Genomic DNA, 23,250 nt, shown 5'->3' with positions numbered 1-23,250 from the left:
TACGCTTGCTCGACGCCACTTAACCGGTGGCAAAAAAAATAAAGAAAGGATGGTCAGGGTTCTCGACTACGGGAGGGCTGACGGGTGCATTATCCTTTTTGGTTTGGCTCGCTTACAAACATCGTCGAGTCGGGTTTAAAATAAATTGATCTCGATCCAAATTTTATCGCTCGGTTCGGGTTATACCTAGTCTCGGTAACGATGGAAAATAAATATTAACTATTTTCCTCTCTTTTTTAGTTTTTTATTTTATTTTATAAAAAAAATATTTTTTATTATAACAAAATTATCATTTATCATTAAGATAATATCGTATAATTAATTGAAATAAGTCGATAGGGAAAATAAAATCAGATAATTAATTATAATCGATTGATATGAAATATTAGAGTCGATCACCGTCCAACATATATTATCGTGTAGATGTTAGCATAGAAAGACGGTTCAAGCTTAGCTCCCCTGTCACTCATATGCATAAAATATAAATGGGGAACGTTAGGATAATTGCAAGCTATATTCTTTATAAAGAAACACAGAAGACTGAAAGAAAAAAAGAAAAGATGGTTAGGGTTCTCGACTACGGGAGGGCTGACGGGTGCACTATCCTTTTTGGTTTGGCCCGCTCACAATTGGCATCGTCGAGTTGGGCTTGAAATCAATTGATCTCGATCCGCTTTATAAAGAATATAGATTGCAATTACCCTGACGTCCCCCGTTGATATTTTATGCATATGAGTGAGAGAGGAGCTAAACTTAAATCGTCTTTATATGCTAATCTCTACAAGATAATATATGTTGTACGGTGATCGACTCTAATGTTTCATATCAATTGATTATAATTAATTATCAGATTTTATTTTCCCTATCGACTCGTTTCAATTAATTATATGATATTATCTTAATGGTAAATGATAAATTCGTTATAATAAAAAATATTTTTTTTATAAAACAAAATAAAAAATTGAAAAAGAGAGGAAAAGAGTTAATATCTATTTTCTACCGTTACCGAGACCGGGCATAACCCGAACCGAGCGTTAGAATTTGGATCGAGATCAATTGATTTTAAGCCCGACTCGACGATGCCAATTGTAAGCGGGCCAAACAAAAAAGGATAGTGCACCAGTCAGCCCTCCCGTAGTTGAGAACCATAACCATCAATTCTTTTATTCTTTCAGTTTTCTATGTTTCTTTATATAGAATATAGCTTACAATTATCCTAACGTCCCCCATTGATATTTTATGTTTATGAGTGACAGGGAAGCTAAGCTTGAACCGTCTTTCTATGCTAACCTCTATACGATAATATAAGTTGGACGATGATCGATTGTAATGTTTCATATCAATCGATTATAAATAATTATCAGATTTTATCTTCCTTATCGAATTGTTTCAATTAATTATACGATATTATCTTAATGATAAGTGATAATTTCGTTATCATAAAAATTATTTTTTTTATAAAAAAAAATAAAAAACTAAAAAAGAGAGGAAAAGAGTTAATATTTATTTTCCACCGTTACCGAGACTAGGTATAACCCGAACCGAGCGATAAAATTTGGATCGAGATCAATTTATTTTAAACCCGACTCGACGATGTTTTTTAAGCGGGGTAAACCAAAAAGGATAATGCACCCGTCAGCCCACCCGTAGTCGAGAACCATGACCATCCTTTCGTTATTTTTTATGCCACCGATTAAACGGCGCCGGGCGAGCGTAGATCGCCCTGGTCGGACGTCTCCTGAGACCAGCCAAATCGAGTTGTCGATCTCTGACCTAGCGGACTCCTACGTTCTCCCCTCTTGTCAAGATCCAGTACATGTTCTAGATCTCTCCTAAAAGTGAGCTTCATGTGTCGATTCTTTCCGATTTGAACTCGTCGCTCTGTTTTCGATATTGTCGCCGACGATATAGTGTTGAGAATCGTCAATCGAGTTTCTCGGCACCTTCCATAGCCAGCAATACTGATCTTTCTCTCACAACCAATCTTACGGGTGCTGTTGATTCGTCTTCGCTCGCTCACCCATGCCCCCGGTTGTGACATCCTTCGCTTATTTACATCGTCCTTTCTGTAAATTCTATTGTTATCCCCATCATCTGGCCTTACATCGATAGAGTATCTGCTGGACTCGATGACTGATACAGTTAAATGCTTGGATGATCAACAAAGCTCATCGACGATTCGGGTGACATGTCCACTCGATGGTTGATACAGTTACATGCTTGGATGATCAACAAAACTCATCGATAATTACTAAATCCAACAGCTTTATGTTATCGACTAATTTATTATTCTTTCTCGAAGAAATTGGGTAATGCTAAGGGTAAATTCTTAATTTAAGATCAGTATTACATTAGATTGGGATTCGGGTGACATGTCCACTCGATGATTGATACAGTTGTTAAATGCTTGGATGATCAACAAAACTCATCGATAATTACCAAATCCAACAGCATTATGTTATCGACTAATTTGTTTTTCTTTCTCGAAGAAATTGGGTGATGCTAAGGGTAAATTCTTAATTTAAGATTAGTATGACATTTGACTGGGATTCGAGTGACATGTCCACTATCAATTAATCTAAGGAACTTGAAGACAAACAAAACACCATATGACTGCCCAGTGATTTAAAAAACGCTAGGTGCCAAAAGGCGCCAAGGTCCACAAACGCCCGAGGCGCTAGGCGCTCGCCCAGGCGCTCGCCCGAGCGAAGCGAGACGCTAAAATATAAAAATATATAATATAATTAATAATTTCAAATAAATAAAAATTAACAACATTAAAATCAAAATAATATATTATTAATCTATTAACAGAAAATTAATCATTTCAAAATTCAAATAAACTTAATATTAAGAGTATACTATATACTAAGCCTGATGGAGAAACGAGGAAGCAGCGGCGAGCGGCGGCAGTAGCAGTGGCGAGCGGCGGCACAGCAGCGGCGAGCGGCGGCAGCGGGAAAGGGAAAAGGAGCAGAAGGCACGAGCAGTGGGAGGGCTCGCGGGAGGCGCGAGCAGCGGGAGGGCTCGAGGGAGGCGCGAGCAGCGGGAAGGCTCGCGGGAGGGCTCGTAGGAGGCGCGAGCAGCGAGAGGGCTCGCGGGAGGCGCGAGCTGCGGGAGGGCTCGAGGGAGGCGCGAGCAGCGGGAAGGCTCGCGGGAGGCGCGAGCAGCGACAGCGGCGAGCAGCGGCAGCGGGAGCAGGAGCGACGAGCAGCGAGATCGCGATCGGGATCGGGATCGGCAACGGCAGCGGCTGCGGCAGGAGGTTAGGGTTGGGTAAGGGTTAGGGTTGGGGTTATATAGGTTTAGTTGGTTCGATTGAACCAACTAACAACCGAATCAGAACCGAACCAGACCTAAATTCTGGTTCGGTCGCCTTGATTTACCCAGGCGCTCGCCCGAAGCGCCCACGCCTGGGCTCGGGCGAGCGCCCAGGCGCCGCCTGCTTAAACATTACTCTTTCTTGAATGGTCTACATGGCATGCATTTCTTAATTACAACTCATGATGTGATATTGCAATGAGTTTTCAGTTGTCGAAGCTCATGGAAAGACTGGAATTCCAAAGGTGGTAGAAACATGGGGGCAGCCAAATGCTTCATCTTGTGTCCTTGCTGCTTCTTATTCTGATCACAAAACTGATCCGGTTTGTTATCACATTCTTTGTTGGATTTGAGTTATTATACATAAATGAATGCTATGACAATCTTAACTACTTAATGGGAGGTAAACAATCAAATCAAAGCTTATGTTAGTCTCCTTTTGGATCTTCATGGCTTCTTGGTAGTTTTGAAGTAAACCAGAAATCGATCTTATTAGTTTCTCTTGAATATTAATGAAAGCTTCTCTAGTTTGAAGCTAATATTCATGTTATGTTCTTCTTTCTTAAAGAAGCAGAAACCTATTTTGTGCCTTCACTTTCCAGCTTGAAAGTTTAATTTGGATGATCAATGGAGATATGGTGGTTTAACATTACAAAAGAAAAGTGTATGTTCAAAGATTTTAGAGTTTGATTACGGTGGACAAGCATTCCTAAGTATTATACAAACTTTAATGTGATTATTCACGATTAGTTTGAGATCTAGGATCAATTCCTATAAGGAAGTTTTATAATTCATTGGAACCCTGTTTTGGATTTGCGAATTCTGTTGACTATAATGTCACATTCTATTTCGCATTCTTGGATTGGCATGTAATCACTAAAGATGTGTTTCCACCTTTCTTTCCTTTGTTAGGAAATTCTTATATGTTACTCTAGTATAATTATATCTTTAATCTCATAACAGTTCGACGTGTAAAATATTCTTCTACCTTCTAGACATGACACTTGTAAATTGTTTGCTATTCTTTGCAGCTTTTGGCTGTTGCTCGCAAGAATGGTTCGGTAAGTTATCATATATGAAACAAGAGAAAACCCTCTTTTTCTAGGTTGTTGAAACATGGGATATTCTATGAATTCCAGGTTGAGTGTCTAAATCCTATTAATGGAGAGGCTTTGGGCATCACTAAGATCGATCAACCCTTATCACTGGATGGCTCTCTTAATGATGATCATGTTGTTGGATTGCATCTCTTCAAAACTAAAGGAATCGATGTTCCATCAAGGTAACATAAATAAATGCCATAGTTCATAGCTCATAGCAGATGAAGCATTTTTTTGAACTTGTATCCGAACATTTTACCAATCTGCTGTACCTAAGATATATTCTGTAGAAACTTGTTCATGTGAAAGAGTATCACAGATGGTTGAATTAAAATTTTAGCACCTGCCCAATTTGCATTTAGGGGGTCAAACCTATGACACTATCATGTTTAAAAGACTGCTGCAGGCATATGTATCTGCAGGACATTGAATAAAAAAGTTCAGAGAGATTATTCTTGCTTTCAGCACTTACTCCTGTATTTGACATCCCAAGGTTCCAATGTATATAGATAGTGAAACTTAATACGAAGGTTTATCTAGTGATTCAAGAGCAAAGCTTTGTGGACAAAGAAAGTTGTATTAGAACTAGAAGAGAGGAGAACTAGCTGACGTATATTCACAATGATTTTGCATATGCATGCATCTGTATGCAAGAATGGAAATTCTGTACATCTATCGAGTAAAATTTAGTTCATGGTGGTACTGTTACTTACAAACTTTAGTTGTGATCTCGAATTGCATGCACATTCTTATATTCATTCAATCCTTATGTTTTTCAGGTCAGTTTCATTACTTACCTGTCTGGAAAAGGGTAATGCTTGCTTGAGGTCCATTCCCGTCGGTGATGCGCCAGAAAACTCCTGCTTCTCATATTACATGGAATGTATGCTCTTCTGGTAAAATAATATGTTCTTCAGTGGATAAAAGTGAGAATTATGCCTTATTTGGAGGGTAAGTTTCCGTAAGCTGTTAAAGAAATGTATATGAGTTTGTTGCAATTATATTCATGGGTGACAGCCTCTTTAATAAAAATTTGAAAGGTTGTTATATTGCCTAATTTTGGCCTAGTACTTTAATTTGTGTTTTCTTTTCTCTCAGGAATGGCATTGAATTGAACATGTGGGATCTTGGAAAATGCAGTAAGATCTGGAGTGCAAAATCTGTGAGTCACTTCATTCTTATTAGTGCAATTTAATGAGAGTTTCTGGTCTATTTGTATTTTGATTATGAAGATTCTATCGGTTTGCTCTTTGTCTTTTGTAGCCTCCTTCTAATAGACTTGGTATATTCTCTCCAACTTGGTTTACTGCTGCAACTTTTCTGAGTGAAGATGACCATAGAAAAGTTGTGGCTGGCACGATCAATCATCAGGTATGGCACTATGAAATATGTTTACTAGTTGTAGCTTACAAGCTAAAAAATGCTAATAGTTGGGAGTATAACTTTTATTGTAAGTCTTTCGACAACTTTTGCAATTGTTGCCATGAGATCGAGGATACATGTGAAAGCCTTAAGTTTGATTTTATGATAACAGTGCCTGACCAAACTTTTTTACAAATACTGCTTGCACATTTGGAGTGTTAACCAACTTGTAGTTAATAAACAGTTTTCTTCTGTTTATTGATTAATGTTGAAATATTCTTGACCATATGGTCTATCCTGATTAATGAATCTTTTGTATGTGGTTAATAGTTTTTGACCCATTGCTTTAGAAGTTGAGAAAATGATGTAAACTAATTACTCAGTCCGCATGAGATTCTAATGATCAGTATGTTATTATTCTCTTATTTGTTAAAAATTATATCTTGTGATAGATTCGTCTTTATGATACTTCAGCACAGAGGAGACCTGTAATTTCAGTCGACTTTAGAGAATCTCCAATTAAAGCAGCTTGTGAAGATCTAGATGGCTATACAGTCTATGTAGGCAATGGTTTTGGGGATCTTGCTTCATTTGATATGAGAACAGGTAAAAGACATAGTTCTACACGTACACTATGCGGCTATGCTTTAATTTTATTTACCCGATTCATTCATCCTCTTTAGTTTGTTGTTTTTTATGATCATAATCTCATGATTCTGAAATTTCATGTATGAGAACTAGTGAAAGTCATAGTTCTACAAGGTCACTGTACAACTACATTGTTAATTATATTTAGTTGTTTTGTTTATTTCTCTTTTGTTTTCTTTTTTTGTGGATATAATTTCTTGATTGGATATAATTTCTTGATCAGATCCTTTCTCTGATTGCCGTTTAGTTATCATCTCATATCTAAGACTCTTTGATTCTTATAGACATTTATCATATGTCTAGCTCCTTGTTCCTACTCCCATAATAAACTAAGTCCTATTACCATAATGGACAAAATTATCACGGTTTCTTATTTTATTTCATCGATAAAAACTTTTTAGTTTTTGGGCTGTCCGATGAACCTCAACTTGTTATTCCTTTATGGTCAAATTGTTGGAGTTGAAACTTTCAGTAGAACAGAAAGTTCTTTCAAACAGTTTTATGTCAGACAATATATGTGGCTACATCATAAGCAATTTTAGAAGTAATCAGCTGATGTTGAAGGCCTTTATGAAATCGTAAAAAAAGTTTAAGACTCAACATGAATTAAGGATATAGAACCAGGAATAGTCACTTCCAACAAGGAAACTAAAGGTTTGAATGTGACATGTGTTGCAGGTATGGTATGCATAAAGGAAATTATGCTAACTCCTATATTACATAGTTTTCTCAGTTGATTACATGATGTTCTAATTTCTTTTCATTGTCAATGAACTGGCTCAACTATTCTTAACTATGTGCGGTAAGTAGTCATCCTCCTGTTTTTTGTGCATTAATGCTTTCTGTCATTTCTGAGAAGTCCATGCTTTATGTTTACATTTTTGGTGACCTGTGCTCTTGGATTAAGGATTTGGTCCAAAGAATGTTAATGAATTGAGCTCATTATCAGAGACGGAACTAGCTTGACTCACTTGGAACTTATATTTTCTGTTATTAACTCAGTTCAAGTAATAATATTTCATCTAATTAACTGGGTAGATTTTTCCAATGTGAGCTTGAAGCTAGGACATGCTTATAGCTGAAAAATCTTATTTAACAATTCAAATTCCTAGTGTCGTTAAAGTATGGGGTAATGGGTAGTACCATTCATTTTAGTTTTTTGAATTGTAGTATTTACCGTTATTCTGATGCTTATGATTTTGAAATATCTGAGTTTTCTTTTAATGGTTTCACATTTGTATCACCTGTTAGACAATTAATAATTAGCTTCTATCAATGATGAATTGGCCCCTGGTGATTCAAGTGATTCAGGGTTACTAATATTTAGAACTAACTCTTGATGTTGACTAGATGGCAGTCGATTTCCTTGTTTCAAGAAAACTGATCGGATGCTTTATTGGTAAGTGCTCTGGAAGCATCAGATCTATAGCGAGACATCCAGAACTTCCCATGATAGCATCTTGTGGTAAGAAGTTGTATACTGTTAATTCAACATATTCAGTCAATTTTACTTCTACCATGGCACAAAATAGTGTTTTGTTTCCTCGAAAAAAAGGAAAAAGAATAGTGTTCCATGTTGGAAGTTTTTAGTTTATAACTCAGATATACCAAATTTAATATATTTGGTGGTTTTCATTTAATGTAACTTTTCAAGCTTTCTATTGTTCTTTGATATGTTGAGTAACGATCCTCCATGGATTATCAGTCATTGTTTCATTTCAAGAGAAATTACTGGTGCATACTGTTTCATCTTGAAGGTTAATGTTCGACATACTTTTCATGGTTTATTGGGAGTTATTTTACAATCAATTTTGTTAAAGATAAACATCCTTCTGTTTGTGTTTCTAATGAAAACCAAAGTGTTATGTCTAACATACGGCTCTCATCCTGCTCATCTTCGACTCGGGTTTATAAATTTATTACCATCCATGACCCACACAAAAAATTAATGGTACTAGCTGTCTTACCGCTGCATGAATTTCCTACGAGAATACATGTATTATTATTGGCATATGCTTCAGTTATATTTGCAAGATAGTTGGGGGTTCATTTTTTTCATTGGGGTGAGATGGGCTGGTGCAGGCAGGCTTGGGGTTGGGTTAGGTGATATCTGTCCTTGTCTTGGACTTAAATCGGTTTTGGAAAATTGTACCCTAATTCAACCATGATTATGCATGTTTCCCTGTCAAATCTGTTCAAACCCGACCCAGTTGAATTGGATTTAGTCAAGTCCCCTGACCTTGCCTCATCTTTGACTCGGGTTCATAAACTTAGTACCATCTCCGACACAATAAAGATTGATGTAACTATTATCTCATAGCTTATGAATACATTTTTTACTATTGATATATTCTTTAATTATATTAACAAGATAGTAGGTAAATTACTTATATGAAATTGCTGGGGTTTTTTTTCTGGTGCGGTCGGATACGTGGAGAAAGGATGGGGGAGGCTTGAGATGGGGATGGGGATAGGTGATATTGTTCTTGTCCCGGTCCTGATTAGTTTTGAACAATTATAACCCAACCCTGGGTCCGACATCGACCTTGACCCAATCCCCAATTTGATTGGATTAGCCATTGGGGCAGTACACCATCGGCCTAGTGTGAAATTCTCATTTCTAGCTATGTCATGTTGACAGATTTTATTGAAGAAAATATCTCAATGGTAGCAGTAAGCATCATCAAGTTTTAGGTAGTTCCCACCTCAATAGACTCGGCATTAGATGGACATCATTTGTAATATTTGGATGTGTTGTTTTGGAAGTTCTCTTGTTGGTAATTTAAAAAGATGATACATGCTGAAAAGTGTACTGCCATACTTTGGGATACTTGTTTGTGGTGACTTGTACCTTGCAAATTCAAGTTTACTTTTTATTAAAAGTTAACTATAATTTTGAACGTTCAAGATGTAAGAGAATCTTTTTCTCTTATTTTGCTGGCCCTAGAGCTTTGACTGAAATTTCTTGTCATGTTTGAAACTGTAATATATATTCTTGCTATGAGTTTTTTTTGGTAAAACTATAGTTAAGCATGAAATATTTTTAATTTCATATGCCATGTCTTCACAAGTAATATGTCAAACTATGCTTTCGTGCAAACCTTAGTTCTTTACTCGCCACATTATGCATTAGTGTTTTGGTCGTAGGTTTATAAGGTCATGCTTAATGATGATATTGGTTTATAGGATTGGACAGCTATTTGCGTGTGTGGGATGCAAAGACGAGACAACTTCTATCTGCGGTATGCTATAACTACTATCAGCTCATAAATGGATCTTGCTTCAACAAAATTTTCAGTATCCTTTGGCTTACATATAATAGAACAATTTTAAAGAAGGGAATTTAAGTTTGGTAGTGCTTTGCAATTTAGTTCTTCCTCTTGGTTTAGATTCATTTTTCATGTAAAGCCCATTAATTTATAGGTTATATTGGGGTAATTGGATGCATATTGTAGAGGAATGCATAGGTTCAACAACTAGTGCTTGCAAACAGTTCACATTTTCTTTTTGGTTTGTATAAACCTATCATTGAGTATATTTCTTTTTTTAATAGGTTTTCCTCAAGCAACATCTAACAAATGTGGTGATCGATTCACATTTCTCAGGTATTACTTATTTAACAATTTGGATTTGACACTACAAATTCACATTTACATGCTCTATGGCTCTATACAACTTAATACTTCGGTAGATCCACATTGGAAATGAATGTGATATTAGTACATGTAACTTGATTGATCTATTTCAAATAACAAACATGGTTAACATCTCGTGTGTTTGTTTCTGCTCCATATAAATAATGGATTAGTAGGTCAACTAAGTCTTATCTAAAACATAGCTAACCTCCATACAAATAATGGATTAGTAGGTCAACTAGCTTTAGGGTTAACACCATGAACATCATGTGCACCATGATAATAGTGTACTTGAGTGAGGGATTTTGAGCCAGTTTTGTTGAGGACATCTCCATTTGGTTAGGGTAGATTGTGACTTCCTAATAATCCCACTTAGGCAAATGACCTGACAGGGATGCTGATAATGCATGGGCTTAGGCAATTTGGGTCACATGACAAGGCCCACTTGGTACAATTTGGATCACATGTTATGATGAACGAAGCCCTAAATGCATGCTAAATTTGAAACAAAACCCAATCAAAACATATTCCATGTGTTCAGATTTATATAGTTTGATAAAATATTTGGGTTACAAGAGTATACATACCTGAGCAACAGCATGCCCATGTGTGCTAGTTACTAGTAATATCAGTCCATGGACTTCTTACATCATTGGCAATAAATTTACTGTATTACACTATTAATAGCAAATGATTTAGACAAGCCTTACCATCAGGACTCTTCTGGTTCCCGGTGGTCATGGGCATCTCATTAGTTATTGTTGAATCTTTAGTCATGGTACCTCCATTTAGGTTTGGTCAAGTATTCTACCACAAAAAAAAATCTGGCTAGCCTATGAAGTATTTGGGTTATGATATCATGAAGCACAGACAAATAGGCATGTTTTATGGCAGTGCTTGTCAGCACAGTGATGTTGGAACAAATTGTACATGTAGATTGTTGGTAGCTTTTTACCTAAATCCTATTCTAGAATAGGTCGGTTTTCTTCTTTAATTAATGTTAGAAAATCTGTAAGGAACTCGTTCGTCATGTAAAACAATTTGATAATGTCTCAAAATTCTTGTTAAACAGGTTCCAATGGCAATACTTGTGATCAACAAGCTGATCTACAAGTATGCGATGATACTGAAACCATAGATAATGATGAATTGCCAATCTCTAGCGGTAAGAAAGTATCTAAAAGGAAGAGAGTTGGCAAAGTCAAGAAGAAAAGAAAGTCTGGGACCAGTACGATGATGAAACAAGTGAAGCCCATGTATTAAGTTAAGCTGAATCTGAAGACAATAGTGTCTTGCCACCCCTCAAACAGGAAAAATCATTAGATGAGCACAGCAAGAGGCTCAAGCAGAAAAAGAGCAAGAAGATTTTGCCATGAAGGAGGCATGACGGTCATCAAGAAAGTTGCAGTGAAGGATGGGTGAGTCGGTGATAATTCCATAATTTGTGACGACCATGACTGAGCCCACCACCCATCGGGCAAACCGACTAGATGATGAGTCTCTCGCCAAACTTACTCCAGATGTCCAACACTCTAATGAAAGGAGGAAAGTTAGATTGAGTGTTGAGTTTTTTAAAAGAGTGTTTTAGAATTTGAAGAGCAAATCGGATAAAGGCTTATGGATTCTTTGAGAATTTGTTTGTGCTATTGCATCGCACAAAGATGTTAAAATAGTGGTTTCGAAGGTAAAATTAAGGAAATTAAAATTTTGATAGTTATATGCAATTGTGATAGTTATATGCAATTAGATTTTTGATAGTTATACCCGAAGACTACCAAGAAAATTGTGATAGTTATATGCAATTAGAATTTTGATGGTTATACCCTCAGACTACCAAGAAAATTGTGAGACTTATATGCAATTAGAATTTTGATTTGCATATGGGTTACAGAGGATTCTCCATGAGTCATTTGTAGGCAAACTGATTGCTTGTGCACAAAACCTGATTCACAAAATACCGAATTATAACTTGCAGTCCACATGTCACCAATATTTACCCATGACGATAACAAAGATCTGACCCACAAATCCAAAACAAGCCATTGAAGGGTAAGAAGGACATTTTGTTAAGTCGGAAAAGATACAACATAATTACAGCTGCTACACACCGGGTAGAGAAAATGACACCATCATCAAAACAACCAACAACAACAGTGAAATCGCATGTAAATTAGACTACATCACACGATTCAAACTCGAATTAGAAACCCTTATATTTCAGTTGCTTAAGTTAGTCACCATCGCATCGCAAACAAATGTATGATGTTGGCCCTCTGACCAAGACTGCTGCATCTAACCTTTCTCTTCAGCTGCATATAATACCACCACCATGGTGGATATGGAACTCTAGTGTTCCATGAGAGCAGCATCAGTTTCAGATAATGGTGCTGCAGAAGAAAAGAAAATGGTTGCCACAGTTAGCGGTGTAGTAATCAGGAACAAGAACTATGAGCAATGCACTCAGCCAACAGAGCGGACAGTGAAGACCAAAATCAACACCCACACTAGGCAGTTTGAAAAAATATACCAACACATGCCTGGAAATATTAACCATACCAAGCAAGTCCTCGTATGCATCTTGGAAGAATGATGATTCCAGTAACAATGGAGGTGAGAAAACTTGATCCAGAGTGTTGTTAGCTTCAGGATGCGTTCTTTGTATTTTTTCAGTGGATGGTTGGAACAGCCTGGCCAGGTTTTTGTTCTCCTTCAGTCCATTCAATTTATTTAACATATCTGGAATGAAGCTTTGCTGGCTATTGGCATTACAGGAAAGATCTGTCATGTTCATCGGGGCCTGATCTTCTGGTGGTGAGGAGAAAACCAGTTGTTGATTTCTCCAGTTAGGAACATAGTCGATTTCTTTCTGAGAAGCAGCATCTGTTGTTGATAGAGGTATAAAGAAGTGTTCAGAACCATCATCACTGCTTCTTTCCTGCAACAATTCTGAGTTGCTTGATGAGCTTGATAGTGCAGCTTCACGAACAGAACGACGAATGTTGTGAGCATAATAATCATCAGTCTCTGAAAAATTAAACCACATGGAATAGTGAATAGACAAGTAAAATTTGCTCATCTCTATTTATTATGTAAACAAAGTAGAAACTGGATAATAGCTGTTGGTCTTCAACATCTGAAGATCGCCTCGAGTGGGTAATGGCTGAAGGCGCTGACCTTGTGCTTCACCATCTTCATCAATTGTAAATGGAGGTGAAACTGTTTTTGGGGCTGGCAAAGTTTCCTGATTGGTTTGACTACCTACAGGATGCTGCTTTGGTGCTTGGTTGCCTTTCCCCGATGAATTTGGAGTTAGATTGAATAAATGAGGGAGTTTCAAAGTTGGACTACCGGAGACTTTCTCAATCTGAGCAGAGGAGAATTTACAAGTCATCTCAGCAACTTCATCAGTCAACCTTTCCTGTTAATAAAATTTCAAATTCATTAGCAGTACATAGAGGCAAAAAGGGACAAATCTTAAAGATGACAAATTCTTGAACTAGAGGTGATTGACGAGTTGGGTCAGTCACGCTGAGATGGGTTATAGTAGGGACATGTAAGGCTGATGTGAATCGAGCCAATTTTCTAGTGGGTTTAGATTTCTAAATGAGGATTGAGGAACCAAACTATATAGCTATATGGTCAGAGTGGTTGATCATATTTGGTTTTGCATGTCAGAAGGGGGTTCAAGAAGATATAATTAAAACATTGCTATAAGCAAAAAGTATGCTTGACCTTAATATAGCCAACCAGCCAACAGGTCAAGAGTTCTCGACCAGGCTCTGAACTATGTTCATGACAAGTTATCCTAAACAGTCCGGTGGGTTTGGTTTGACTTGGTGCATGTGATTAGAAATTGATGCCTCTACTTAAAGCAGCTGTTCTGTGTTGTAGATCTATGTTCCGTTACATTTAGTTAAGATATATCATAAATCTGGATACAGAGCAACCCTGCTTTTCCAAATAACTGCATCTTGAAAAGTAACTTGATATACAGTCATTCTCCTTTTAAGTTATAGAATTTTGTTAGCCAGCAGCATATACTTCAGCAAATCCACACTGGCCATATTGGTGACCACCGGGATTCCTGGTGTGGAACCTTATATAATTAGTCCATGGTTGCTGTGGCACTTAAGTGCTCATTACTTTAGTTCACACAGATTATACTGGTTAAGTAATGTTTAATGCTTTAGTGATGAAAATTGTAAAATGTGGTAGTCATGCTGCATATTATGTTGCATATGGATATAGGGAAATTCATCCTCCGATGTTTCTTGAGTAGATACAGTAGCATTTCTATAATCCTAGTTTGCCTATTTGATGGGCATCTTGGAGTTGGATATACCTGATGAACACATTTCTTTAGAGCATCATTACCTCTATGGGAGTAATCAAGTTGTGGATTAGTTAGAATCAGATGCTGCTGGAACTATTAGTTATGTGTGGCATGAAGACACCCTAAGGCTTCTGTTAAATCTAAACTTGTGGATTCTTGTGGTTGCATTTTCTCAAGGAGAGGCAAGCAGTGTTTTGTTACAGAAAAGAAAACAAAAAATTAGGCAATTTTGTGTCAAGTTTCTTAGGAGAAATTTAAACCACATTTCAACAGGCAAATAACTTGCTGCACACCCACGTAATGGTATGTTCATGATCACGGTTGCCGTTTGTGACTGTATCAGTTTTCCCAGCTTGACTCGTCTCAATACCACAGTTTGATAATTTTTTGATGTATCAATGAAAATAACGTTTTAGCATTTGCAAGCTAATTAATGGTTGCAAGGACCAAAAGTAAGTTTTTTATATAGTGAAGTGGAAACTGTAAGAAAATTCTATATTTATTTTGTAGGCAGCAAAATTTATCTATGATTTTATATTCACTCAACTTCTGATGAATATCTTGACAATTAATGCAGATTTCTCTTTGAAAGTTGACATATTCTATAAATAGTTACCTTATCACCATAGTATTGTTCCTGTCAATGTCTCAAACGTTATTTAATGCTGCGGTTTTTTTGGGTGTCTGATAACATGTGTTTATTAAGAGAGCGACTTAATTCTTTATTTGTGATTTTTTTCCTGTTTGTTTATTTTGCTGATTGCTTTTCAACCTTTGCTGCTAAAGGTGAAAGCTAATGAAGGGGAGGGCCCGGAACTGCTTAGTAGTGCATCTGACAGCAGTAGCAGTGGGCATGCGGAGTCACTAGCTGCAACTCTTGCAGAACATCGCCAACATTTAGTTAGCATACAGGTCTAGTGATACCGGGATAACACTAATCATTTAGGGGCTAGTCCTCCCTGTAAAATTTCAGACCTTTATCCCTTTACTTTTATGATAATCCTTTTGCATTTTGATTCTTATAATTATTGATTTGTTCTTATCTGAATTTTAAGTGAGCAATCTGGTTGGATTTATTTAAAGCATAATTGAATTTTGTTCAAAAAACTGTATTTTGCCATATTTTCAATCATAACTTCACATTAATCCTTCAATGTCATCTATATTGAGTTCTCGGCCATGTGACACGTTTTCTTGTATGTGGTGTAGGCCTCAACTGTGATTAGGAAACATATCAATAGTTCTAATCACATTGTGGGCATTTCCTTTTTGTGTAAAATCATGAATTTTTTTTTTCCTTTTCTCCCGGTGTTCTGGTTTTTTATTTTGTGTGTGTCTTTACATTAACTTATCCTGCTATTCAGGGACTTGTTGATCAACTAAAGGAAGTCATTCCAGCAATACAGATGTCAATTTCAGATCTCACTGAAGAAGTAAACAATATTTTTTCAACCATGGTAGATGGGTTTAGTGTGCAATCAAGCACAACTGTTCAGTGCCAAAGTGCTGGAAGACAGTTGGTGGATTTGGTAATTATCGATGAGCTTTGTTGATCATCCAAGCATGTAACAACTGTATCAACCATCGAGTGGACATGTCACTCGAATCCCAATCGAATGTCATACTGATCTTAAATTAAGAATTTACCCTTAGCATCACCCAATTTCTTCGAGAAAAAATAATAAATTAGTCGATAACATAAAGCTGTTGGATTTGATAATTATCAATGAGCTTTGTTGATCATCCAAGCATGTAACTGTATCAACCATCGAGTGGACATGTCACCCGAATCGTCGATGAGCTTTTTTGATCATCCAAGCATATAACTGTATCAGCCATTGAGTCCAGCAGATACCTGACCATGCTTGGTGCTCTATCGATGTAAGGCCAGATGATGGGGATAACAATAGAATTTACAGAAAAGATGATGCAAATAAGCGAAGGATGTCACAACCGGAGGCATGGGTGATGCTGAGCTGGGTGACGCTGAGCGAGCGAAGACGAATCAACAGCACCCGTAAGATTGGTTGTGAGAGAAAGATCAGTATTGCTGGCTATGGAAGGTGCCGAGAAACCCGATTAACGATTCTCGACACTATATCGCCGGCGACCATACCGAAAACAAAGCGACGAGTTCAAATCGGAAAGAATCGACACATGAAGATCACTTTTAGGAGGGATCTAGAACATGTACCGGATCTTGATAAGAGGGGAGAACGTAGGAGTCCGCTAGGTCAGAGATCGACAACTCAATTTGGCTGGTCTCAGGAGGCGTCCGGCCAGGGCGATCTACGCTCGCTCGGCGCCGCTTAACCAGTAACATAAAAAACAAAGAAAGGATGATCAGAGTTCTCGATCCAAATTCTATCGCTCGATTTTATACCCAGTCTCGGTAACGGTGGAAAATAAACATTAACTCTTTTCCTCTATTTTTTTAGTTTTTTATTTTATTTTATAAAACAATATTTTTTATGATAACGAAATTATCACTTATCATTAACATAATATCATACAATTAATTGAAACAAGTCGATAGAAAAGATAAAATCAGATAATTATTTATAATCGATTAATGTGAAACATTAGAGTCGATCACCGTCCAACATATATTATCGTGTAGAGATTAGCATATAAAGACGGTTCAAACTTAGCTCCCCTGTCACCCATATGCATAAAATATCAATGGGGGACGTTAAGGTAATTGTAAGCTATATTCTTTATAAAAAAACACAGAAGACTGAAAGGAGAAAAGAAAGCATGGTTATGGTTCTCGACTACGGGAGGGCTGACGGGTGCACTATCATTTTTGGTTTGGCCCGCTTACAATTTACATCGTCGAGTCGGGTTTAAAATCAATTGATCTCGATCCAAATTCTAATACTCGGTTCGGGTTATGCCCAGTCTCGGTAACGGTGGAAAATAGACATTAACTCTTTTCCTCTCTTTTTCAGTTTTTTATTTTGATTTATAAAAAAAATATTTTTTATGATAATGAAATTATCACTTACCATTAAGATAATATCGTATAATTAATTGAAACGAGTCGACGGGGAAGATAAAATCTGATAATTAATTATAATCGATTGATATGAAACATTAGAGTCGATCACCGTCCAACATATATTATCGTGTAGAGGTTAGCATAGAAAGACGGTTCAAGCTTAGCTCTCTTGTCACCCATATGTATAAAATATCGATAGGGGACGTTAGGATAATTGCACGCTATATTCTTAATAAAGAAACACAGAAGACTGAAAGAAGAAAAGAAAGAATGGTTAGGGTTCTCGACTACGGGAGGGCTGACGGGTGCACTATCCTTTTTGGTTTGGCCCACTTACAATTGGCATCGTCGAGTCGGGCTTGAAATCAATTGATCTCGATCAAAATTCTATTGCTCGGTTCGGTTTATGCCCTGTCTCGGTAACGGTGGAAAATAGGCATTAACTTATTTCCTCTCTTTTTCGGTTTTTTATTTTGTTTTATAAAAAAATATTTTTTATTATAACGAAATTATCACTTACCATTAAGATAATATCGTACAATTAATTGAAACAGGTCTTTAGGGAAGATAAAATCTGATAATTAATTATGATCGATTGATATGAAACATTAGAGTCGATCACCGTTCAACATATATTATCGTGTAGAGGTTAGCATAGAAAGACGGTTCAAGCTTAGCTCCCCTGTCACCCATATGCATAAAATATCGATGGGGGACGTTAGGTTAATTGCAAGGTATATTCTTTATAAAGAAACACAGAAGACCGAAAGAAGAAAAGAAAGGATGGTTAGGGTTCTCGACTACGGGAGGGCTGACGGGTGCACTATCCTTATTTGTTTGGCCCACTTACAATTGGCATCGTCGAGTCGGGCTTGAAATCAATTGATCTCGATCCAAATTCTATCGCTTGGTTCGGGTTATGCCTTGTCTCGGTAACGGTGGAAAATAGACATTAACTCATTTCCTCTCATTTTCGATTTTTTATTTTGTTTTATAAAAAAATTATTTTTTTTAATAACGAAATTATCACTTACCGTTAAGATAATATCGTACAATTAATTAAAACAAGTCGATAGGGAAGATAAAATCTGATAATTAATTATAATCGATTGATATGAAACATTATAGTCGATCACCGTCCAACATATATTATCGTGTAGAGGTTAGCATAGAAAGACGGTTCAAGTTTAGCTCCCCTGTCACTCATATGCATAAAATATCAATGGGGGACGTTAGGGTAATTGCAAGCTATATTCTTTATAAAGAAACACAGAAGACTGAAAGAAGAAAAAAAAGGATGGTTAGGGTTCTCGACTACGGGAGGGCTGACGGGTGCACTATCTTTTTTGGTTTGGCCCGCTTACAATTGGCATTGTCAAGATCCACTATTTTTAGGATTATTATGTACTTTTATCATGATTTTTATTTTTTGTGAATCATCATGATTGAGTATAAAGATATGGCGTATTGCGTGATGACGATGTCGTTGTTAGGCATCAATTGAACGTCAAATTTTCTACATCTTGAACAGGGCTTCAGAATACAGTCATAGTCATGGACTTGAATAATAACTTTATAAAAGGTTGCATCAAAGAAATATCACAATCCCGAATGAGATATTTAAGCATATGGAGACTTAATAATACTTTTTCCAAATGTGGAGAGTAGAGGCAACAATAAATTTAATCAAAGTATCTTTAATTGCCTAGTCAGACAGTTCCTATCAAGAAAGTCCTGAAGCACAGGATGTTCCGGAGGCTCCCGGTGTGCCATCCATTCTCGTTCAGAAATTTCAACGCCATCTCATCCTCCAAGAACCCCTCGCGATCTCCTCTTGTTCGATCTTTTTCTTACCCTTCTTGATCTCTCCTTCCCTCTTGTCTTCGATTTTGATCTTTCTTCCCTAATTGAGCGATTTTGATCAGATGATGGAAAACAACGAAAACCCTAGCTCAAGTTGTCATCAAATCAAAGGCCAACGCACTTCACAGAAACAATACAAAAAAAATTCAAGCGCGATAAAGGTATCAGAAAACTAGCTAGGGTTTAGAAGAAGGAAACTTACCTCAACGGGCAAGGAAGACCAGATGCGGATACCGTCGTGCCGAGGGTTTCGTCGTGCCGAGGATTGCGCGATAAAGTCGCAATCTTCAAAGCGAGCGAGCGAGCGAGCGCAAGGGTTCCGCCGTGCCGAGGCTTCCAGAGACACAGAGTTTTGACTCGGCCAGCACGATCTTTTATATCATAGGAATTGAGCCGTGAGGTCGGCATCTGATGGTTGGAGTACTGATATGAGCGGATTGTGCACGGATTCGTCAGGCCACACAATTAATCGAGCCGTGCTTGGGTTTGAGCTCAGTGATTGTGAACTGAATGTGAATTTGTGAAAACATTCGGGTTCGATGAGGCTCCTCGGCTTGGTTCAACCGGATCGATTACTTGGTTGATTCGGATGAGCCTATGGGATGCATAAATATGAAGAATCATTGAAGAGCATTGCAGCTCCAATAAGATAAACAAAACTGGACATATAATTCAATATCATGATTAACAAAATAATAATAATAATAATAATAATAATAATTAGTAATAAATATTGATTGATTCGAATGAACCTAAAAGATTTGCATGGATTCACATCTACATTTCAGAATGTAGTTTTGATCATTGCTGGGCTCTTTTGGATACTATCTAGCTTTTCTAGTAAAAATATGTTTGTGCGCACGGTTGCTTTCTTAGATGACGCTTTTCTAGTAAAAGTATGTTTGTGCGCACGGTTGCTTTCTTAGATGACCTTTTCTCACAAATACATACTGACTTTGCGGAGTACTTAGAATCCCAATTTTATGTGATTGTATCTTCATAACCCATTACCTGTCTGATTCCACATCATTGCTATATCATCATCACTATGGTCTTAGAATTGTTTTCCTCAAATTAAAATGACCAAAACTGCAGTGCCTAGGAAAGGACAAAAGACATCCGTGAAATCAAAGCCGAGGTTTTTAATTTTTATATTACTATCGGTGCGAGGTCTAAAACCAAAGGAAGTAGAAAAACGAAAAAGCAACAAGGATATAAGGTTTGACTTTCTTTTTTTTCTTCCTTTTTCACATTCCATGAAGTACTTTAAGAATATCCATCTTTCTTCAAGAGCTTATTACCCAGCACTTGCAAGCAACCCACTAAGGTTAACAGCAAGCACATGGTTTTGTAGCTGGGTTTAACACAACTGCAAAAAAACTAACATTTCTAAAGGTTATAATAAATAATACAACATCGCAAATTTCCAACTTATACAAGAGCTCATATATAATTGATTCACATGCACCTCGATTCATAAAGCACTTCGAACCACGTTGTCTTTTGGCTTAAGTTAATCTATAAAAGAAGATTACATTTGGAGAACATTATCATGGAAAGCATAGACAACTGACATTGGCCTATACAGGGTTCCTCTACTTGCAACATCCGAGGTAAATCTTACGAAACTTGTCCATCTAACCAGAAAACCCATTTGTAGCACAAGCTGATCTGACAGTTGTTATGTTTCATGTATGCAGTTAGCATTTTGTTTGAAGACAATAGGCAGCAGGCCCCGTGAAAAATAGAATTGCCCATGAATTAGTAAAAGGATTATCATAAAAGTAAAGGGATAAAGGTCTGAAATTTTACAGGGAGGACTAGCCCGTAAATGATTAGTGTTATCCTGGTATCACTAGACCTGTATGCAAACTAAATGTTGGCGATGTTCTGCAAGAGTTGCAGCGAGTGATTCCGCATGCCCACTGCTACTGCTGTCAGATGCACTACGAAGCAGTTCCGAGCCCTCCCCTTCATTAGCTTTCACCTTTAGCAGCAAAGGTTGAAAAGCAATCAGCAAAATAAACAAACAGGAAAAAAAGCACAAATAAAGAATTAAGTCGCTCTCTTAATAAACACATGTTATCAGACACCAAAAAAACGGCAGCATTAAATAACATTTGAGACATTGACATGAAAAATACTATGGTGATAAGGTAACTATTTATAGAATATGTCAACTTTCAAAGAGAAATCTGCATTAATTGTCAAGATATTCATCAGAAGTTGAATGAATAGAAAATCATAGATAAATTTTGCTGCCTACAAAATAAATATATAATTTTCTTACAGTTTCCACTTCACTATATAAAAAACTTACTTTTGGTCCTTGCAACCATTAATTAGCTTGCAAATGCTAAAACGTTATTTTCATTGATACATCAAAAAATTATCAAACTGTGGTATTGAGACGAATCAAGCTGGGAAAACTGATACAGTCACAAACGGCAACCGTGATCATGAACATACCATTACGTGGTTGTGCAGCAAGTTATTTGCCTGTTGAAATGTGGTTTAAATTTCTCCTAAGAAACTTGACACAAAATTGCCTAATTTTTTGTTTTCTTTTCTGTAACAAAACACTGCTTGCCTCTCCTTGAGAAAATGCAACCACAAGAATCCACAAGTTTAGATTTAACAGAAGCCTTAGGGTGTCTTCATGCCACACATAACTAATAGTTCCAGCAGCATCTGATTCTAACTAATCCACAACTTGATTACTCCCATAGAGGTAATGATGCTCTAAAGAAATGTGTTCATCAGGTATATCCAACTCCAAGATGCCCATCAAATAGGCAAACTAGGATTATAGAAATGCTACTGTATCTACTCTAGAAACATCGGAGGATGAATTTCCCTATATCCATATGCAACATAATATGCAGCATGACTACCACATTTTACAATTTTCATCACTAAAGCATTAAACATTACTTAACAAGTATAATCTGTGTGAACTAAAGTAATGAGCACTAAAGTGCCACAGCAACCATGGACTAATTATATAAGGTTCCACACCAGGAATCCCGGTGGTCACCAATATGGCCAGTGTGGATTTGCTGAAGTATATGCTGCTGGCTAACAAAATTCTATAACTTAAAAGGAAAATGACTGTATATCAAGTTACTTTTCAAGATGCAGTTATTTGGAAAAGCAGGGTTGCTCTGTATCCAGATTTATGATATATCTTAACTAAATGTAACGGAACATAGATCTACAGCACAGAACAGCTGCTTTAAGTAGAGGCATCAATTGCTAATCACATGCACCAAGTCAAACCAAACCCACCAGACTGTTTAGGATAACTTGTCATGAACATAGTTCAGAGCCTGGTCGAGAACTCTTGACCTGTTGGCTGGTTGGCTATGTTAAGGTCAAGCATACATTTTGCTTATAGCAATGTTTTAATTATATCTTCTTGAATCCCCTTCTGACATGCAAAACCAAATATGATCAACCACTCTGACCATATAGCTATATAGTTTGGTTCCTCAATCCTCATTTAGAAATCTAAACCCACTAGAAAATTGGCTCGATTCACATCAGCCTTACATGTCCCTAATATAACCCATCTCAACGTGACTGACCCAACTCGTCAATCACCTCTAGTTCAAGAATTTGTCATCTTTAAGATTTGTCCCTTTTTGCCTCTATGTACTGCTAATGAATTTGAAATTTTATTAACAGGAAAGGTTGACTGATGAAGTTGCTGAGATGACTTGTAAATTCTCCTCTGCTCAGATTGAGAAAGTCTCCGGTAGTCCAACTTTGAAACTCCCTCATTTATTCAATCTAACTCCAAATTCATCGGGGAAAGGCCACCAAGCACCAAAGCAGCATCCTGTAGGTAGTCAAACCAATCAGGAAACTTTGCCAGCCCCAAAAACAGTTTCACCTCCATTTACAATTGATGAAGATGGTGAAGCACAAGGTCAGCGCCTTCAGCCATTACCCACTTGAGGCGATATTCAGATGTTGAAGACCAAC

The 23,250-nt window shown here is 37.1% G+C and overlaps 1 protein-coding gene, 1 long non-coding RNA gene and 1 pseudogene across 2 annotated transcripts in view; 1 reads left to right on the top strand and 2 right to left on the bottom strand.

Annotated features, from left to right (window-relative positions):
• The first annotated feature begins 49 nt into the window (after nucleotides 1-49).
• LOC108951762 (uncharacterized) lies at nucleotides 50-11,329 on the top strand (annotated as a pseudogene).
• Nucleotides 11,330-19,012: 7,683 nt separating this feature from the next.
• On the bottom strand, nucleotides 19,013-19,886 carry LOC135654654 (uncharacterized). Its single transcript, XR_010503126.1, has 2 exons — nucleotides 19,466-19,886; nucleotides 19,013-19,303 (listed from the first exon to the last, which is right to left on the bottom strand). It is a non-coding gene; the product is annotated as an uncharacterized LOC135654654 (long non-coding RNA).
• A 1,115-nt stretch (nucleotides 19,887-21,001) lies between these two features.
• The window catches only part of LOC135654666 (uncharacterized), a 92,436-nt gene continuing 90,187 nt past the window's right edge, over nucleotides 21,002-23,250 (bottom strand). The window contains exon 13 of the mRNA XM_065175650.1: nucleotides 21,002-21,250. Within this exon, the coding sequence (XP_065031722.1) occupies nucleotides 21,240-21,250 (11 nt within the window). The 3' untranslated portion in view covers nucleotides 21,002-21,239. The remainder of the gene's footprint in view (nucleotides 21,251-23,250) is intronic.

This window comes from Musa acuminata, unplaced genomic scaffold, assembly GCF_036884655.1.
Source record: "Musa acuminata AAA Group cultivar baxijiao unplaced genomic scaffold, Cavendish_Baxijiao_AAA HiC_scaffold_71, whole genome shotgun sequence".
NCBI lineage: Eukaryota > Viridiplantae > Streptophyta > Magnoliopsida > Zingiberales > Musaceae > Musa > Musa acuminata.
The sequence above is the reverse complement of the archived record's forward strand: the minus strand, read 5'-3'. Positions and strand labels throughout refer to the sequence as shown.